Here is an 18,896-nt window from a genome sequence, read left to right as displayed (position 1 = left end):
CAACAGCTGAGGCCGAGCTCCGCAAGCCCAAGTTCACCACCCCACTCGAAGCCCAGCGCGTGATGCAACGAGAGCCGGTCACCATGCAGGCCGTGTGTACCGCCGACCCCTTACCGCACGTGTCGTGGCTCCTCAATGGAGAGCTGCTCATACCTGACGCGACAGTCGTTGCCTCTACTGACTCCAAGGAACTGGAGCATGGATTGAAGGAGTGCACCTTTACCTTGCATATTCCTACTGGTAAGTTATTTTAATAGCATCTTTAGAAAATCTTATTTTAGTTGAATACTTTTCGCCAAATTGCTGAAAAAATGTACACATTTACACAGTTGCTCCTTCTTTCTCCTACTTTTAACGACATTTTATTGTCGTTTTTATTTTTCTCGCCTTTCATAGAGTCAATGGTTTTAAAGTCAGTTTTATTTTCAAATAAATTAATATTTTTTAAACTTAACTATACTATATTTTACTTGTTCTGCGCTCTGGCAGGATCTCACATCGAAGTATTTAAGAACAATATGAACATCATCTTCTTGTATGTGACCTAATCCATTTTCTCTCAGGTCGCCACGCCGACACGGGTGAATACACCATCCAGGCTAAGAACAACCACGGCATCGGCGAGTGTTCAGCTCGCCTGGACATTCTGCTGCGACCTGAGATCGAAGGCCTGAAGGACGTCAACGCGGTGCCCTTCGAGGAGACCACCTTCATCGCTAATATTAAGGCCAACCCTATTGCTGAAGTTAAGTGGTATGTGACTTTAACATTTGTTTAATCTTTCATGCAAATAGATAGTGGTTAAATAAGGTTATGTTACTAAGGGACTTCTCAACTGGTTGCCCATACCGTAGAAATGCCTTTTAATAGATTCTTTTCGCATTTGTGACGTGATATGTAAAAACAGATTTCATAAAAGTCTTATTTTGTTCTCCTAAGGCAGTTGATTAGTGAAGTTCGAAATTAACATTATGACATAATTAAATTAAGCCTGTATATTGCATTTCTATTCATAAGAACCACTAAATCGTTTGGAATAATAAAAATAACAACAAAATCAAATCATTCAGATCAAATGTTGACACTTATGATAGTCGTTACAATTACTGAATCTGCCACTACACACACAACACAATAACACGACAAATTGCACTCACTACTGAACAATCTCCATCGTCCCTTTAGGAGTAAGGACGGCTACGCGATCCAGCCGTCATCTCGCTACGACATCGTAGAAGACCAGGCTAAGGAGACCTACCAGCTCGTCATCAAGAAGGTCGGAGTTGATGACGCCGGCGTCTACACCGTCACTGCTAAGAACGAAGTGGGAGAAACCGCGCAGCAAGCTAGGCTTAGTGTTCATAGTGAGTATTGCTTTAAACTTTGAAGAAAATATGTTTTACTTTATTTTTTTGTATAAACTCGCCCTGTATTATGTGTTCATAACATTGTGAATGCCCAATGTCAGTGATTTTTTTTAGTCACGACCCGATATGTATGCCGCTACTACCTTTTGTATTACCTACTTCAATATTTATCATAAGGTTTAACAAATATTTTTCAATTTTATTGGGTAATGAAAACTGTTCACTAAGCCCCTCTCAATACTCATTATAGTACTTAATAATGTCAATCTTACAGCAACGATTAGTCCAAAAATATAAATTACTTAGATATTTAACCCAAATAAAATTACTGTGCGGGACGTAAATAGAAACACTGGGAGGGGACGCCCTAGAAAGACATACACGAGTGTTACTCGGATCATATCGGAGCTGCCTCGCAAACAGATTAGGTGCGTAGTAGTCGTAACCGGCGGTCCTGTACGACAAACTGTGAATGAGAATAAAGCGAGGAAAGCTTATAGAACTCGTTTCAAGTAGCGTTCTTTAGCCTCTGCCTACCAGTATTGAAAAAGCCGTGCCCTTTTATGTATTTAACCCATTAATTTGTATCTACAGCCGGCGAGCCAGTATTCACCAAGCCTCTTCAGAAGCAGTCAGTGAAGGACTACGACGATGTCACATTCAAGGTCCGCTGTGACGGCGTGCCCAAGCCTGAAGTGCACTGGTACCGCGATGGAGAAGAGATCCTCAATGATGAACGGCATACAGTCACCACTGAGGTCGGGGGACAAGTGGACAGTGAGCTCGAGATCAAGAAGTTTAATGCTAGTGATGCTGGCAAAGTGAGTATAAGTGTTTATAATTTTTATATTTCTCTTGAGAAGTAATGAGTATGTAATGTTTCTCTATTTTTGATTTTTTGTCACACATTATTCTACTAACGGCCAGTCCTCCAGTCAAACCTCATTTGTTTATCGTTTGAGTAGCAGTCACCTTTGTGTCAAAAGTGTTCCCAAATAAATACAATAAAAAGCTTTTAAGAAAAAGATCGGTAATAATAAGTTAGAATAGTCTTGTAAATTGTACGTAACTTTAGGTTTTGGATTCTGATGTAATAATTATAAAGCATGTAATAAGTAATACACATTTAATAACCATATCGCGATTAGTCATTTCTCTTACTTGAATCTTATCCTCATTTTTATTCCCTAGTACAAAGTACGTGCAGTAAGTTTGGCTGGTGAGGCGATATGCGAAGCACCTATAACTCTGTCGGCGTCGACACCCGGCTTCACTCACAAGCTGGAGCGACAGAAGGACGTGGACGAGGGAGAGCCGCTCGAGCTCAAGGCCAAGCTTGATGGCAGCCCCTTACCTACTGTCAAATGGTAAGCCATACTAAATTGACTGTTTTATAATTTTAATTATTTCCCCAATAATGGATAAAAACGAGTCTTTTAAGCTGTTCCTACGTTCTATTTTTTAAAAAACAATAGTAGCTTTTTCAAGAATTTCAATGAAAACGATTTACGAAAACAAAGGTCAAAGCAATAAAATTTATTTGACAAACTCCAGTGGAGAGCACTTTAAATTCGATAGTATAATCTATTTTCCAATATTCCTTTGGCTGTGGTGGCCATTTTGTGCAATAGCGAGAAAAATATTAATTTTAAAAATCTTATGCTGTAGGTTCACCTATGTTTATGTAGTCTCAAAGTCTTTGATTAGAGAAAATGAGATATCATGAAGAACGAAGAATCAAGAATCACTGAGAACCCTTTAATTATTTCATAATATAATCGATTTCAATTCAATCATCCATCACATTGTCACTAGGTTCAAGGACGGCACGGCGCTCCCGGCGGACGACCCCCGCGTGGTGCAGACGGCTCTCCCGGACGGCACGGTGAAGCTCAACATCGAGCGCGTGACGCCGGCCGACTGCGGCGCGTACAAGCTCGTCATCTGCAACCCACATGGAGAGAACTCCGCGCTCTGTGCCGTCGCTGTTAACCGTATGTGCCGCTTTATATTATTTGCAAAAAAAAACAGTAGGAATACTTAGTAATTTGGTTAAGCTACGCTAGTGTGAACACGCAATGGAATTACGAAACAGAAACGAAATCATTAATTTTTATAGTTTATAATGACGAATTCTGTCTAAAAGGTCCTATTATAAACAGCAAAATGCAATGAGAACTTTTTAAAAAAATTTCGTCAACATCTAATTTTAACAATCTGCTACATGTCCTTTCAAAATAATAAAAAAAAACAAAGAAGAATAATAACTGTCATCTCTTATGACGTAATATTGACGATGTAATTAATATTTTTTTTTTTACTATGCTATTTTTTCTGCAGCTACTCCAAGGAAGCCATCCTTCAGCCAGGAGTTGGAAGATGTCAAAGCCGTGGTCGGTCAGCCTCTCAAGCTGGAGGCCAAGGTCATGGCCTTCCCAGCACCAGAGGTCAAATGGTTCAAGGATGGTAAGCATACAAATATAAACTAAAACATTTTCTTTACAGTAGTTCACTAATTATCTTCCTCAACTCCTGCTGAACTGTAAGTTTACCACATTTACCTGATTGCAGAGGCAATCAGGTAAATGTGGTAAACTTACAGCTTACATTAGTTTGGGGTAGTGGTAAAGACCACTACCCCAAACTAATACGGTTGTCGGTTACCGTAGCCAAATCGATCACATAGTAATTGGGTACTTGACTGGGTTAACGAAAAATTATATAACTTGCACTCATAAAAGGTTCATCTAAAGTGCTTAGAATACGTTATTTTTTTAAACAATGTTGAAATCGTAATTATTACATACTGGATCATTTTATTAGGCACTCATTTGATTTCAACGAAAATATGGTATTGTGACGTAAAGTCACTCACTTAAATAGTATTTTTTATCGTTTTATAACTATTATCTTCCGTTTGCTCAGGTCTCCCAGTCCGTCCATCTCAGGCCATCAACTTCATCAACCAGCCGGGCGGTATCATCGGTCTCAGCATCGACAGCTGCAAGCCTGAAGACGCTGGCGTCTACTCTCTCACTGTCACCAACAAACTAGGAGAGGTACGTCATAGAAATTATTATAACAGCACTAGATTATGCAGTCAGCTTGACCTGCGTGGTTTATTACAAATAGTAGGTTATTGTTTGATCTCGGGTCTTATCACCGTGCTGAATTTCATAAAAATTGGTTCAGTTGTTTAGTCGTGAAACAGACCCACAATTTTGCATACTATTTTCTGAACTTGTAATGAGTCACGTATTGACGTTTTCGAGCATCTCCAAAAATAATATTCTCGAGTTCATATTCTGAATTTAATCAGATTTTATAAGGGAAATGGGTACTTACCCCTTAAAAACGTAAGTATGATATATTTTATTTCTATAAAAAAACCTTTTACAAAATATGTATTCGTAACTTGTGTATACCAGGTGGGCTCGAAGGCGAAGGTAGAGGTGACGCAGAAGGAGCGCAAGCCCGCGTTCATCGCGGAGCTGCAGCCCTCCAAGGTCATCGAGGGCTTCCCTGTGAAGCTCGAGGTCAAGATCCTGGGACACCCACAACCTACCATCAAGTGGTCAGTACAAATTGTCACTTTAAACAGCTTTATTATAAGATTTTCAGGACTTTGTAAGCTAACTTATAGGCCACTTTTAATGAAGCATTATTTCGGAACAAAAATTAAGCGACAAGTTATGTAGTTAGGTACATGATTCGCATTCGGCTTATTTCGGAAACTAAGGCAACTGTGAATTATGAGGTCTTGAATCCGAAATCCAGCTCAAGCAAAATGAGGTATTCCGATTTTTTGTACCAGCAACCTGATGTTTGAAATTCGCACCTTGTACATAGCAATAAACTCGTCTTCTTTGCGTAAATGCTGATGCATGGGTGGATTTTATACGCCTCAGTCAGATGAAAACGTGATGTCACAAAAAATCAATGAGGTAATTGTCACTCCTTGTCTCCAGGACCCACAACGGCAAGGAGATAGTGCCGGACGGTCAGCGCATCCGCATCGTGTCCCAGCCGGACGGCAGCCATGCGCTGCTCATCGACAAGGCCACGGCGGCCGACGCCGGCAAGTACGGGGTCGTGGCTGTCAACGACAAGGGCGAGACCGCCAGCACTGCCGATCTTACTGTCGCTAGTGAGTATATATTATACTTAGAGTTCCATTGACTATCATTAGTGGCAGCATTTTACCTAAATTAATAAATGATTTGATTTAAATTTTGAATAAAATATAACTTGAATTAAAAATTTGGTGGTTAATTAAAAAAACGGCTTCCCTAGCCTGTTAGTTGAATAGAAGAAACTCTGTTTTCTAGTATTTTAGACCCGAACAATTGTTTCTACCTTTCGACCTTCCGTATCATCGCAGCTACATTAGATATAGGATAAAAAAGCGGTAATGGTAAGACACATAAAAAATGGTGTTGATTGATTTCCAAATGATTATGATTTTTACATTAGTATCTATAAATAGTCATCAACAGCCAACCTAAAGTCTAAAATACGCTATAACGTATCTCCCTCCCCCAGGCCGCACGGACGACTCGTCTCCGCAAGAACGTCCGCAGTTCATCCACGGGCTGCGCGACCTCACGGCCGAGGAGGGCCAGCCGCTCGCCGTGTCCGCGCCCTTCGTGGGCAACCCCATACCAGAGGTGTCCTGGACCAAGGACGGACAACCGCTCAGGCCTAGTGAGAAGATACTGCTCACTTGCGATGGCAAGAGGGTAAACACTTCTATATTATATACTACTTTAATATATACCTACCGAAATATGGTAATCCCGAAATCATATGTTTAATATGAGAAATTTCAGGATAATAACAAATCCATTTCAAAGACTCTTAACCTTTGAAAGGTGTTATCGTGTAATTTTACGTAATTTATTTATAATTGCCTATGTGTTTATAACTTTGTGTGTCTACAAGTATGTCTCTCTACGTCATACTAAGTTAACTTTTCCTAATTATGGTGATATCTATAGGAGTCGAATAAATTGACCACTTGGATTCTGTTAATTGTCAACTTCAGTGTATAAACCTTATCGGGTCCCATTAACTAATCAGCCTGTTAAACTTAACTTCTATTCCAATAGCACTGAATTTACAAAACCTAATTGAGGAACGATATGTTAACTTTCTCTGTTACTTAGGTGGGTCTGGAGATCAACCCGGTGGAGCTCCCGGACGCGGGCGTGTACGGCGTGAAGCTGGTGAACCCGCTGGGCGAGGACCAGTCGCAGGCCAACATCAACGTGCGCAAGGTCTTCCAGCCACCCACCTTCTCGCAGAAGTTCACCGACCTGCAGCAGGTAAGCGAATAAATACTCGCATTCTTATTCCTCCAATGAAATTTATTTGAGGAGCCACTCTTATATCGGCCTAACGCACTGTATTGCTTTAGAATTTAGAAGGAGATTATTTTAAAAAAATGACTTAAGCACACATCGTGAGGTTTATGATTTCAGACAAAATGGGGAGTTTGAGATCTATTTAACTAATAATGGAGATTTTACATGGAGTATATTTTTGACTCGTATTTCACGTTTTTCATCTTTTTACGTAACCTTGCCAGATATTGCTATAAAAGCGAATAAAAACACACAAATACGCGTCGAAAATTTTTCATGGGAGCCTTTCTTGTTTATTCATCTTCTCTTTCTTCTTTCGTGGCTACAAATATTATGTATATATATGCGTCAATACTAGCTGGACGCAGTGTATATCGCTACGTTCGGATTCCACGACGCTATATTATTACTGAAAGTCACCCTTCAATACCGATGTCTAACGCACGGTGTTGTGAAGACTTTCAGGACAAATATATCACCATACATCATCATGCTTGTTAATGTCTTGACTATTTAGACTTTCAACTTTTTTATAATTATATAGGTTCATTAGCTAATCAAGTGCCGTTTTGTGGTTTCATTTTTACCTATTCATACTTCCTAAAAAACAATCTGTAAAAATCGTGTATCTTGTTAACGAATACCAAACTCTACGTATGTTTTTTCTCATATATGCCGCGTAGTAAATTTTGTACAAACAATAATATAAAGCTTATTCACACCGATGCGTGCACTCACGCGTTGCGTTCACAAAAGTAAGATTTTTATTTCGACCATTTATTTTGTTGTACTAAACTTTGGTTTCCTCAACAGCTACCAACATTCGACGCGAAGTTCCCCGCCCGGGTATTCGGCATCCCATCTCCTGACATCACGTGGTACAAGAACGGTTCTCCACTACGTCATAGTGACAAGTACACGCTGAAGAGAGACGGAGACGCGTGCTGTTTGTACGTGAGGGACCTGACTCCAGGTGACGCTGGTGTATACAAGTGTCTGGCCAAGAATAGGGAGGGAGAGGCCAGCTGTGAGGCCAATTTGGAGGTCGTTGATAAGATGTGAGTTGAGTTATTATTGGTCGTTAAAATGAGATTTTGTCAAAGATAAATAAAAACAAAGAAGTGCCTATGAAACTAAATTTAAGGTAATAAAGTAGAACATTATTGGCATCGAGAAGAAGTGGTGTAGATAAGATGTTCTAGATTGCGTAAGTGAAGATTTATCAAAGAATTAATTTCTTAGCGTCACACAGCTCAGTGATATAAAGCATAGTTTTAGTTGTATTTCTGAGGTTTCATTGGGCAATCAACAATCCAAGAAGGTTAAGACAAACACCTTTTGAATTACGACACAATCTCTTCTTCCTATAGCGCTCGCAAGCAGAAGGTAGAGCCGCCGTCGTTCCTGAAGAAGATCGGCGACATCGAGGTGTTCCGCGGCATGAGCGCCAAGTTCACCGCCTGCGCCACCGGCACTCCAGACCCAGATGTCGAATGGTACGTACACACTTTCTACCCTTATACGAATTTTAGGAGTTTTGATGTGGACGATTTACTTTAGCTATTACGTTGGTGATATGATTTTATAGGCGACAGATAATAAGTTTAGGATAACTCACACAAAACGTTTTTAAATTAGACAACCGAGATCGTAGAGTAGTGATATTGACGCCCAGGAATATCCAATTTAATATTTTTCTAAAGACAATATCTCATGCTATTTGATATAATTAAAGCCTTTGTAAAGAACCTACGTTAGATTAGCATTATTTTGATTTTGAACAATTCTCCTCTCATATTCATACTAACTCATCTCATCTTCGCTTATGATCATTTGCGTCCATAGTAGCTGGTCGAAGTGTACATTGCTTCATCCAGTTAGCAACGACGCTACAGTAACACTGTAAGCAACTACACCTGCAGTACTCTGTGTGCTGTCTCGGTGCTAATCTTTCAGAACATCTTAAACAGATACTACAATGACATAATGTTTAAAATGTTTTTTTGCTTTGTTTACACGCTTACGAGCCTGAACGGTAAGACTTTGTGAAATATATGAATATGTAGTAAACAATGTTATATTTTATCGCAATTTCAATGAATTTTACTGGATAATCCTAAGCTTTTGACACGCGCATCCTCTATATAGGTGGCTGTAAAAATGTAAAGGGACGAATTAGGCGCCAACATTGGCGATCATTTTCGTTGATTGCACGGTTTCCGACAATCTAAACTGTGTAAAGACTGTTCAATGCGTAAATACGTTTTGATGTCATAAGTTATTGAAATCGACTTATAGATCTATAAAACCTCCTGTATTCAAAACAATAAATTATCGTAGCTGTGCAACGTACTTGGTCTTGATTTTTCTAACTTGTTGTAAATAACCAGGTTCCGCAACGACGAGAAGCTATTCCCGTGTGAACGCATCCGCATGGACAAGGAGACCACGGGCCTGCTGCGCCTCACGCTCAGCGGCGTGGACCCCACCGACGTGGGCACCTACAAGTGCAGGATCTACAACCCGCACGGAGAAGATACCTGCACCGCCAACCTCACTTATGATAGTGAGTATTGAAGATTATGGTAGAATAGCTCTTGGTGTATGAAGTATCGGATTTGGACAGTTCTTTGGTCGAAAATAAAACCGTTGTGAATAGGTTGAGAAAAGTTGATATTTTTTATGGATTTGTAACAACAAAATGCTTTGAATGAGGAAAATATTAGACAAAGATCCATTTAAATTGATATTATTCCCTTCTTATTTTCATTTATTTTTCCTAATATAGAAAAACTTTACAGCCAATTACTGAACCGTCACTTAACTTTAACAACGTTCTGAAATCTTTCCAACGCTGTAGTACTTGCTAGTCTGACAAAGATAGCATGACATTCAGGAGTTTACGGTTACATTTTTATGTTCTATCTCCCTAGCCCTGGAGCCTCACACGGGCAAGCGTCCCATCTCGGACCAGTACTCGGACTTCGACAAGATGAAGAAGACGGGCGTGCCCATGCCGCTCGCCGACAAGCCCATCATCTCGCGCATGGCGGACAGACATCTCACGCTGTCGTGGAAGCCGTCCATCCCGCATGGACCCAGGTTCCCTGTTACTTACCAGGCTAGTATAATTTTACGATTTATTTTTGTCTTCGTATACAATAATTAGGTCTTTCACCAATAAATTATACTGCGATTTGTCTTTATCTTGTCTGTTAAAAAAAAATATTGTCGTGAGACACAACTTAGCTAACGGGTAGAAGTATTCCTGATTTGTGTAGGTATTTAACCTATGGGAAACGGAAGTAGTTTTGAGAAATTAAAAAAAGGATAATCGGTTTACACTTGATTGTACTCGTATATGACTTGCGCCTTCCCCAAAAAAGGGGTCTTGATAATATTTTTATCATTATCTTTATTAATATTCATCTCATAATCCCCTAGGTGGAGATGTGCGAAGTCCCCGACGGTGACTGGTTCACAGCACGTACCGGCCTCCGCTCCTGCGTCTGCGACATCCGCAACCTCGAACCATTCCGCGACTACAAGTTCCGCATCCGCGTAGAGAACAAATACGGAGTCAGCGACCCTTCACCTTACGCCATCACTCACCGCTCTAAGCTTGAACCGGACCCACCGAAGTTCATTCCCTATCTTGAACCTGGTATTGACTTCAGACCAGAAACATCGCCTTACTTCCCCAAGGACTTCGATATCGAAAGGCCTCCTCATGATGGTTACGCCCAAGCCCCAAGGTTCCTCCGCCAGGAGCATGACTCCCAGTATGGTGTGAAGGGCCACAATGTGAACCTGTTCTGGTTCGTGTACGGCTACCCCAAGCCGAAGATGACATACTTCTTCAACGATGAGCCTATTGATATCGGAGGCAGATACGATTGGAGTTACACCAGGAATGGCCAGGCTACGCTGTTTATTAACAAGTGAGTACCATTTACAATCTAATTAGTTTAATGCATATGAATTTCGTTATTGTAGTAAGACTGTATAAGACAGGTGATAAATTATGTAGAACCCATTTTCTGTTGCAAAATCGAGCAGATTATAAAAATGAACAGCATAATTGCTAGTACGTTTCAAGAATCGAACCTAGAACCTTGAAATGAGTTTAGTATCATAGAAAGGCAGTTAGATTCATCCGCCTTCCATACAATGGAAAATGCAAATTTACACTATTAATCTCTCTAATGCATTTCGTCTCGCAGGATGTTAGAACGCGACGCAGGCTGGTACGAAGCCGTAGCCACGAACGAGCACGGCCAGGCGCGCCAGCGCGTCCGCCTCGAGGTGGCCGAGTACCCCACGTTCATCCGCCGCCCCGAGGAGACCGTGGTGCTGCAGCGCAAGACCGCCAGGATCGAGGCCCGGGTCACCGGGGTGCCCTACCCTGACATCAAGTGGTATAAGGACTGGCAGCCACTCGCTCCCAGCTCTAGGACTAAGGTAAGAACTTGTGTGGTTATTAAAAATGCAACTTATTAAAAATTAATTTTCAAATATCATTACTTAGTGTAACATATAAAACTACTTCCTGCTGGCGGGTACAGTTGCTTCAAGCAATATGCATAATCGCGCTTTTGACGATATACAACATGCAACACAAGATATTTTGGGAGCTAACTGACAATTAATTATACTTGTCACTTAATCCTCGATACAAAATCCCCTTTGACAGGTCAGAATAATATTTAAATACCCACTGATTCAAAACGAAGTACAGAAAACATTGGTCAAGTCATCCTACCTTGACGCACTCCATACAAAATGAAATCATCTAAAACATTGAACAATCTGTATATTTTGTATGACAGATCCAGTTCATCGACCCCGACATCTGCATCCTGGTGATAAACGACGCGATCTTGAAGGACGAGGGTCTGTACTCCATCTCCGCCAGGAACGTGGCTGGCTCCGTCAGCTCTTCCGCCATGCTGCATGTTGAGGAGTCTGAACACGAGTACTCTGATAGGTAAGATTTCTTAATATAAGTAGGTAATATCAAAGTTCTTTAAGTACGTAAGTATTAAGTAAAATTGGCGATATAGGACAACGTAGTATGATGCAAGGATTAAGGTTTTTTGGAGAGAAGTATATCGTTCAAAACACTGCATTCTTATATGTAGTTATTTGACAAAACAGAAAGCCAAATGCTCCGAAATCTCGAGTTATTTTGGCTTCCATAATCAATAACTTAATAAGACAGACTTTTTCTGGTGTTACATAGAATTTTGTGTTTTTTACTATATGCTACCTATTTTTTTTGTATAGGATCCGCGAGCACCCACCGCGCGTCAAGCCTAGCACGAAGCCATTCGGTGACTTCTACGACCTGGGAGATGAGCTCGGCCGCGGAGTGCAGGGAGTCGTGTACCACGCTGCTGAGAGACTTACTGGTATGTACCTACTACACTACGACTACGTCTATATAACTGAATGGAATAGGAGTCATATCAGACAAACCAAGATTGGTATTTGCACCAAAAAAGTTTATAGGTAACGAGAAATTCTGTAGTAGAAAATTTTATAGAGAGTCAAATATTTACCGATGCAACACCAAATTACATACATATATCTATGCTGTTTGAATGTATTAGTTACTTGAGTACGACAAATGTTTGCTTTGTTTCTGCGGTTGCCCAATCTACGTCTATATTTTTACGACCAAGAACGTTTAAAAAAAAACGCCCAAGATCCGAATGTAATCGCCTCTGAGAGACAAAAAATACAACACTAATATTGAAGTCCACTCCGGATCTTTAACTAAAACCCACAAATTTCCCCTAGGTCGCAACTACGCCGCCAAGATCATGCACGGGCATTCCGCGCTCAAACCATTCATGAAGAACGAGTTAGACATCATGAACTTGTTGAACGACCGTCACTTGATCCGTCTGTACGACGCGTACGAGCACGAGCACACGCTGGCGCTGGTGCTGGAGCTGGCCAGTGGGGGGGAGCTGGTGAGGGACCGCCTGCTCAGGAGCCAGGGCTACACGGAGAGGGAGATCGCTGGGTACATCAGACAGGTGCTCAGAGGTGTGAAGTATATGCACGATAATAGTGTCGCGCATTTGGGATTGACGGTGAGTTGACTTTTTTTCTTAAATAATTTTATGGTAATGGATTTAGTTCTATTGTTCAGTAATTAATAAAACAGGCTGTCATTTTCAAAGATCTTTGATAGTCATTAGAGTCGTTAGAGGCTTGAAAGTCTAACAACCAGTCCTACTGAAGGGTTTGTGGAGGTCCGATAGGCAGTCGCTCCATGTAAAGTACTGGTATCCAGCTGCATCCGATGAGACCGAAAGCCGACTCCATTATAGTTGGAAGAAAGGCTAGGCTGAAAAAAGTTTTATTTCTAAACCATTCTAACCATAAGCGATTTATAACAAACAATTCTAAAAACATGATTGACGTCGTATTTTTATCCTCTAGATCGGTGAACTGCTTCTCTCCCACGCCGGCAGTGACGAACTGAAGCTATGCGACTTCGGCCTATCTCGTCGTATCCGTTACAATGAACACGCATCACTAGACTACGGCATGCCGGAGTTCGTGGCGCCGGAGATAGCGCGCGGGGAGGGGGTGTCGTTCGGAGCTGACATGTGGAGCATCGGCATCATCACGTACATCCTGCTGAGTGGACACTCGCCCTTCAGGGGGGTCAACGACAGGGAGACGCTTACTAGGATTCAGGAAGGACGCTGGGAGTGGCACGATGAAGGTGAGTTGGAATGAATTTATTTCTGGTTATATAGATTAAAATTGTGTTAAATGAAATATAGAATAGTAAGAAAAGGTTACTCTTGATGATAAAAAATGGATATCATCCAATGCACTCCCTTTTGTGATGAAAATATTAGGAATCCAGTCTCAGTTTACCAAAAATAGTTTTTCAACGCAAATAGGTTAATGAAGAGTTAAGTCTAATAGCTTTGCGTTCATTTTTTCAACGCTGAAATCTGACAAACCTAAAGGTTTGTAAGATTTCAGCCAACATTAAAGCCATTATATATTACTTCAACAAAAAGCGCAGCCTCTGGATTTTAGAAATAAACAAATTCTTATTCCTCCAGAGTGGTGGTCTCGCCTAAGCACGGAGAGCCGGGACTTCATCTCGAAGCTGCTGGTGATCAACTGGCACGAGCGCATCGACGTCAACACGGCGCTGGCGCACCCCTGGCTGACCCTCGCCGACAGGATCTACCAGGAGGAGTACCAGATCACCACCGACAGGCTCCGGAACTACTACAACTTGTACAGGTGAGACCAAGAATGTCATCTTTGGAACTAAAAATTTTAAAGGACTGTTTCGTGGATGAAGCCGCAGGCGATGGAAGACAGCAATATTTTGATAGAGTCGTGATTTTTTTTAAACACCGTAATTTACTATTTACCTAAGTATCTACTTGTTAGTTTTAGATTATGTCCCTTTAGGTACTTACCGTACCGGCCCCTTGTTCCTAATTCTTGTAGGTTAAATGATTTTTTATTCCGTTGGCTCAAAAGTGAATACGGTATTTTTTTATTATACGACAAGGCGAGCATTAAAATATAATTAGCCAATTATAGTATAATTCGTTTTAATAAATCTATCGACGCCGTCGCGTCGGAAAAGTAAAAGATTAATATGGCACATCGTCTATATTAATTACTCTCTCGCTAGCCAACAGTTATAAAAATAACTGTGTGGTGAACAATTTGGGTGCTATTAAACGAACACATTTTGTACATAGTGCAATTTGTGTCTATATATAAGAAACATTAAGTAATATTTTTTTATATTAATCTGATCTGTTTTGTTTGTGCCCTAGGGACTGGACGAGCAACGCCCAGTGCCGCACGTGGTTCCGCCGCCGGCCGCTGAGCGGCGCCTTCGAGCACCCCAGCAAGATGGTGTACCCGCCCGGGGAGATCTACACGCCTGAAGGTATTGTTGTAATTTATGTTTTATGTCTATAAAGCCTGTGAAGAGAGCAGGACTCACGAGCTTACCTCATTAATCAATCAACGAATCAAATTTGGCTCAAAAAGAATTTCAGATTGAACCCCTAAAATTCGGAATAGAGAATGCGGCAATAACAATGTTGGTCATTTTGTGTGTTCCCTTGTACAGGCACTCCAGACCGCGACCGCGCGTCCCACGACCGCAAGCCCGGCGAGTACGACCTCAACTTCAAGCAGTGGGACCATCCCGACTGGGAGGTCTCTGCCAAGTCCGAAAGCCAGTGAGTAACGCTTTATATTATTTTACATACAAATTTTCACACCTCTATACTCCCTAAGTGTTATATAAGAGATATTGTAGCACATTGAATATTAATTCTTACTTATCATTTTGCATGGATCAAGTGCTCAGACATAGCTCATTGAGAACAAATCTATTGAATAGTTAATTCTTCAATCTAGGAAATCGTATTCCACTTAAATATTGTTCTTGTCCTGTAGCTACCAGAACGGTCCGGACACATACTTGCTGCAGCTCCGCGACACACAGTTCCCGGTGCGACTGCGTGAGTACATGAAGGTGGCCTGCGACCGCTCGCCGGGATACAACCTCAGTGTCAGGGACTCTTACGATCCTAGGGTAAGTACCCGTAGACTTTATTATATGGTTTACTGCTACTGTATGAGTACTTGTTGTACGTATTTTTTTATAAAATCGATCAAAATCCACCAAAAACTAAACATGTCGTGTGTTGCAGACGCCAATCATCCGCGAGCGTCGTCGCTTCACGGACATAATGGACGAGGAGATCGACGACGAGCGGCGCGAGAGGATCAACAACTACGGCACGGAGTCCTACACCATCCGCCGCCTGCGCCACGAGCTGGGCACGCGCCTCGACAGCTACGCCGAGGCGCAGGCCTTCATGGAGTCCAAGAAGGACGGCCAGCTGCCCTTCTTCCGCGAGAAGCCCCAGCTGCTCCCCATCCGCGAGGGGGAGCCCGCGCAGCTCTCCTGCTACGCCGTGGGCGACCCCAAGCCCAGCATCCAGTGGTTCAAGAACGACATGGTCCTGGCCGAGGGCCAGCGCATCAAGATCGTCGAGGACGAGGACGGCAGGTCCACGCTCAAGTTCGACCCGTGCATGCATCACGACATCGGCTTCTACAAGGTCGTCGCCAGGAACAAGGTCGGTCAGACGGTCGCCAGGACGCGAGTCGTCGAGGCGACCAACCCCGACGCGCCCGACAGTCCCACCGCCGCCGACATCTCAGACAGGGAAGTGCTACTGAGGTGGAAGCAACCCAAGTACGACGGCAACAGCCCCGTCATCTGCTACAGCCTGCAGTACAAGGCGGGCGACAGTGTGGAGTGGAAGGACGTCGCCAACAACATCGACCACGAGTTCTTCGTAGTGCGCGACCTGCAGCCCGACACCAGCTACCAGTTCAGACTGTCCTCCCGCAACAGGATCGGCTGGAGCGATAAGGGTATCCCCACGAACCTCATAAAGACTAAAGAATCCGGCGCACCGAAAATCGAAGTCACCAAAGCTATGAAACACCTCCAACAACTCACAGAATCTGGACAAGAAGTAGTACTGGAGGAGGAGAGGCCCAAATTGGATTATACTATAGAGAATAAACCAATCGAGTGGGTGACGTCTACCGCTTTTACCGAGAGGTATAGCTTTATCTCCGAGTTATGGCGCGGCAAGTTCTCGATCGTCGTCAAGGGAGCCGACAGATCGACCGACAATTTAATCGTATCGAAGATACTTGAGAACCGCCCGGAGACAGAAGTGCAAGTCCAGAGAGAGTTCGAATGCTTGAGGAGGTTGAGGCACGAGAGGATATCTAACTTATTAGGAGCATACCAGGCGCCGGGCTCGCCCATAGCCGCGTTAATCTTAGAGAAGCTCCAAGGAGCCGACATCCTCACATACCTGTCGAGTCGCCACGACTACACGGAACAGATGGTGGCGACGATAGTGACACAGATGCTGGACGGTCTACAGTACCTGCACTGGCGAGGATACTGCCACCTGGACCTGCAGCCTGACAACGTCGTCATGGCGTCAGTTAGGTCCATCCAGGTCAAACTGATCGATTTCGGTTCAGCACACAAAGTTACTAAGTTAGGCACCAGTGTACCACAGGTCGGAGAATTAGAATACAAAGGTAAGGAATTTTTAGATATTTCTTCTTAACTATAATTTCCAGTAATGGTACCATATTAATCTTTACTTTGTCTGTCTTATAGCGCCGGAGATAATCAACGACGAGCCAGCGTACCCTCAGACAGACATCTGGTCGGTGGGCGTGCTCACGTACATCATGTTGTCGGGCGTGTCGCCGTACCGCGGCGCCGACGACCACGAGACCAAGCAGAACATCTCCTTCGTCAGATACCGCTTCGAACACCTTTATAAGGAGATCACTCAGGTAACAACATACCGCGCTTTGATGACCAAGAGCAAGTGTTATTTTTTTACCCTAATTTTTCGATGTCAAACGTAAAACGAAGTACAATAAAACGAAATATGTAGGTACTACTGCCATCAAACTTCATTATAACGCCACGTTTAAATCCTTCTGTGTGGTTTATCTTGCAACCGTGTATTTGCAAAATGTAATGTACAAAAATGTTATTGTCAACTAGAAACTTAAACAGACTTGTGCATCTCAAATATTCACATCACATTTTTATTGCAGGAGGCGACTCGTTTCCTGATGTTCCTGTTCAAGAAGGTGCCGCTGAAGAGGCCGTCGGCGGAGGAGTGCTACGAGCACCGCTGGCTCACGCAGAGTGACTTCATGAACAAGAAGAGGGAGAGGGCCGTCTTCCTCGGCAACAGACTGAAGGTACAATTCACTTGTTACAAATTCAGTAAGATAACTGTAGCAGAAATATTGATTTAATCAAAAATAAATAGAGCTGGGATTACAATAGTCATGGCAGAATTGATACGTAAAAATAAGCCACTCATTTACTAACTAAATTTAAAAAAACGCTTTTAAATTATTATCGTTTCCGCGTATACGCGCATGCACGCAATGCATGCGTGTACGCATGCAAAGTACGATTTGAAATGTTTTAAGACATCGAATGTATTTTCATATTGCCTTAAATATCTACAGATGTCTGCTACGTCGACAGTTTATAATATTAAAGCAACTAATGAGTACATTTCCGCAGGACTTCTCGGACGAGTACCACGAGAAGAAGTCCCGCGAGGCGTCGCACGCGGACAGCGTGACGGCGGCCTTCGGCCAGATGTCGGCGCGACAGCTCACGCGCTCCAACAGCATCCAGGACGAACTGCTCACCACCTTCGCCACGCACTGAACGTGCACTACACACGCACCAGCCTTACACTCTGTACGAGGGAATGTATCATTTGTTTCTTGAGGATTTCTTACTATGTTGTACATTTTGAACATTTAATTGGACTTTTTAAGACATTCTTTATACTAGTTATTTTTAGTCTTTGTCAGTATCCCACTACTGGACAAAGGCCATAGTTACATAAGGCTAAAAATAAACATAAAATTATAGGCCTTTGTTTGGAACTATTAAACAATCAACTGCTTTATAAAGAGTTTTTAAATCAATTTTAAATGAAACTATATTATTATCAAGGCCGAATCAAATAAAGTTAAGGCCTGTTTTTTAAAAGCAGCCATTTAAATCAAAAACTGCTTTTTACATAAAGATTTATAGGTAAATCAAGTTTTCATAAATAATATTACAACTACTAAGAATATTTTCAAAACCTTGACAATAATCTTCACCGGTGAAACCTGAGTCCCTTAGATTTTGATATGCGATGAATGACTTAGTAACGGGACTCAGTTTTGAGTGGTCAGGTTATAAAAGTGTAATAGCCAGTGCGTTACCTCATTGACATCATGTACATTACACATCAACGAACGTCTAGTCATAAAGGAAAGAAAATGTTATCGTTTTGTTACTATTAAGCTATTTATTGTATACAAATTTTTACTATTTATTTATTTATTATTTATACTAATTGGTATATCTGATGCTCCAGTATTAATTGAACTTAATAAAGAGCATTGATTTGATATTATTGCGGTTTTATTAACATCTCTAGTATATTATATGAATTCTTGTGTAAATGGTACAAAATGTTCAATGGAAGTATAAATTCAGATAAAAATTGGTATGGTAGGATAA

At 42.0% G+C, this 18,896-nt stretch overlaps 1 protein-coding gene across 8 annotated transcripts in view; it reads left to right on the top strand.

Annotated features, from left to right (window-relative positions):
* The window catches only part of Obsc (Obscurin), a 103,686-nt gene extending 84,900 nt beyond the window's left edge, over positions 1–18,786 (top strand). For all 8 annotated transcript variants that reach the window (XM_076135662.1, XM_076135669.1, XM_076135655.1 and 5 more), the window contains 30 exons: positions 7–240; positions 564–753; positions 1,186–1,364; positions 1,962–2,188; positions 2,559–2,734; positions 3,183–3,361; positions 3,708–3,833; positions 4,293–4,426; positions 4,796–4,941; positions 5,336–5,514; positions 5,910–6,106; positions 6,533–6,691; positions 7,544–7,788; positions 8,101–8,226; positions 9,121–9,296; positions 9,664–9,851; positions 10,175–10,671; positions 10,954–11,191; positions 11,560–11,717; positions 12,017–12,141; positions 12,533–12,831; positions 13,184–13,472; positions 13,825–14,011; positions 14,563–14,678; positions 14,865–14,976; positions 15,197–15,335; positions 15,454–16,876; positions 16,959–17,140; positions 17,411–17,560; positions 17,895–18,786. In XM_076135662.1, coding sequence (XP_075991777.1) covers positions 7–240; positions 564–753; positions 1,186–1,364; positions 1,962–2,188; positions 2,559–2,734; positions 3,183–3,361; positions 3,708–3,833; positions 4,293–4,426; positions 4,796–4,941; positions 5,336–5,514; positions 5,910–6,106; positions 6,533–6,691; positions 7,544–7,788; positions 8,101–8,226; positions 9,121–9,296; positions 9,664–9,851; positions 10,175–10,671; positions 10,954–11,191; positions 11,560–11,717; positions 12,017–12,141; positions 12,533–12,831; positions 13,184–13,472; positions 13,825–14,011; positions 14,563–14,678; positions 14,865–14,976; positions 15,197–15,335; positions 15,454–16,876; positions 16,959–17,140; positions 17,411–17,560; positions 17,895–18,044 — 6,926 coding nt within the window. In that variant the 3' untranslated portion in view covers positions 18,045–18,786. The remainder of the gene's footprint in view (positions 1–6; positions 241–563; positions 754–1,185; positions 1,365–1,961; positions 2,189–2,558; positions 2,735–3,182; positions 3,362–3,707; positions 3,834–4,292; positions 4,427–4,795; positions 4,942–5,335; positions 5,515–5,909; positions 6,107–6,532; positions 6,692–7,543; positions 7,789–8,100; positions 8,227–9,120; positions 9,297–9,663; positions 9,852–10,174; positions 10,672–10,953; positions 11,192–11,559; positions 11,718–12,016; positions 12,142–12,532; positions 12,832–13,183; positions 13,473–13,824; positions 14,012–14,562; positions 14,679–14,864; positions 14,977–15,196; positions 15,336–15,453; positions 16,877–16,958; positions 17,141–17,410; positions 17,561–17,894) is intronic.
* The last annotated feature ends 110 nt before the right edge of the window (positions 18,787–18,896 follow it).

This window comes from Anticarsia gemmatalis, chromosome 1 (genome assembly GCF_050436995.1).
Source record: "Anticarsia gemmatalis isolate Benzon Research Colony breed Stoneville strain chromosome 1, ilAntGemm2 primary, whole genome shotgun sequence".
Classification (NCBI taxonomy): domain Eukaryota; kingdom Metazoa; phylum Arthropoda; class Insecta; order Lepidoptera; family Erebidae; genus Anticarsia; species Anticarsia gemmatalis.
This window is presented reverse-complemented; position numbering and strand designations above follow the sequence as displayed.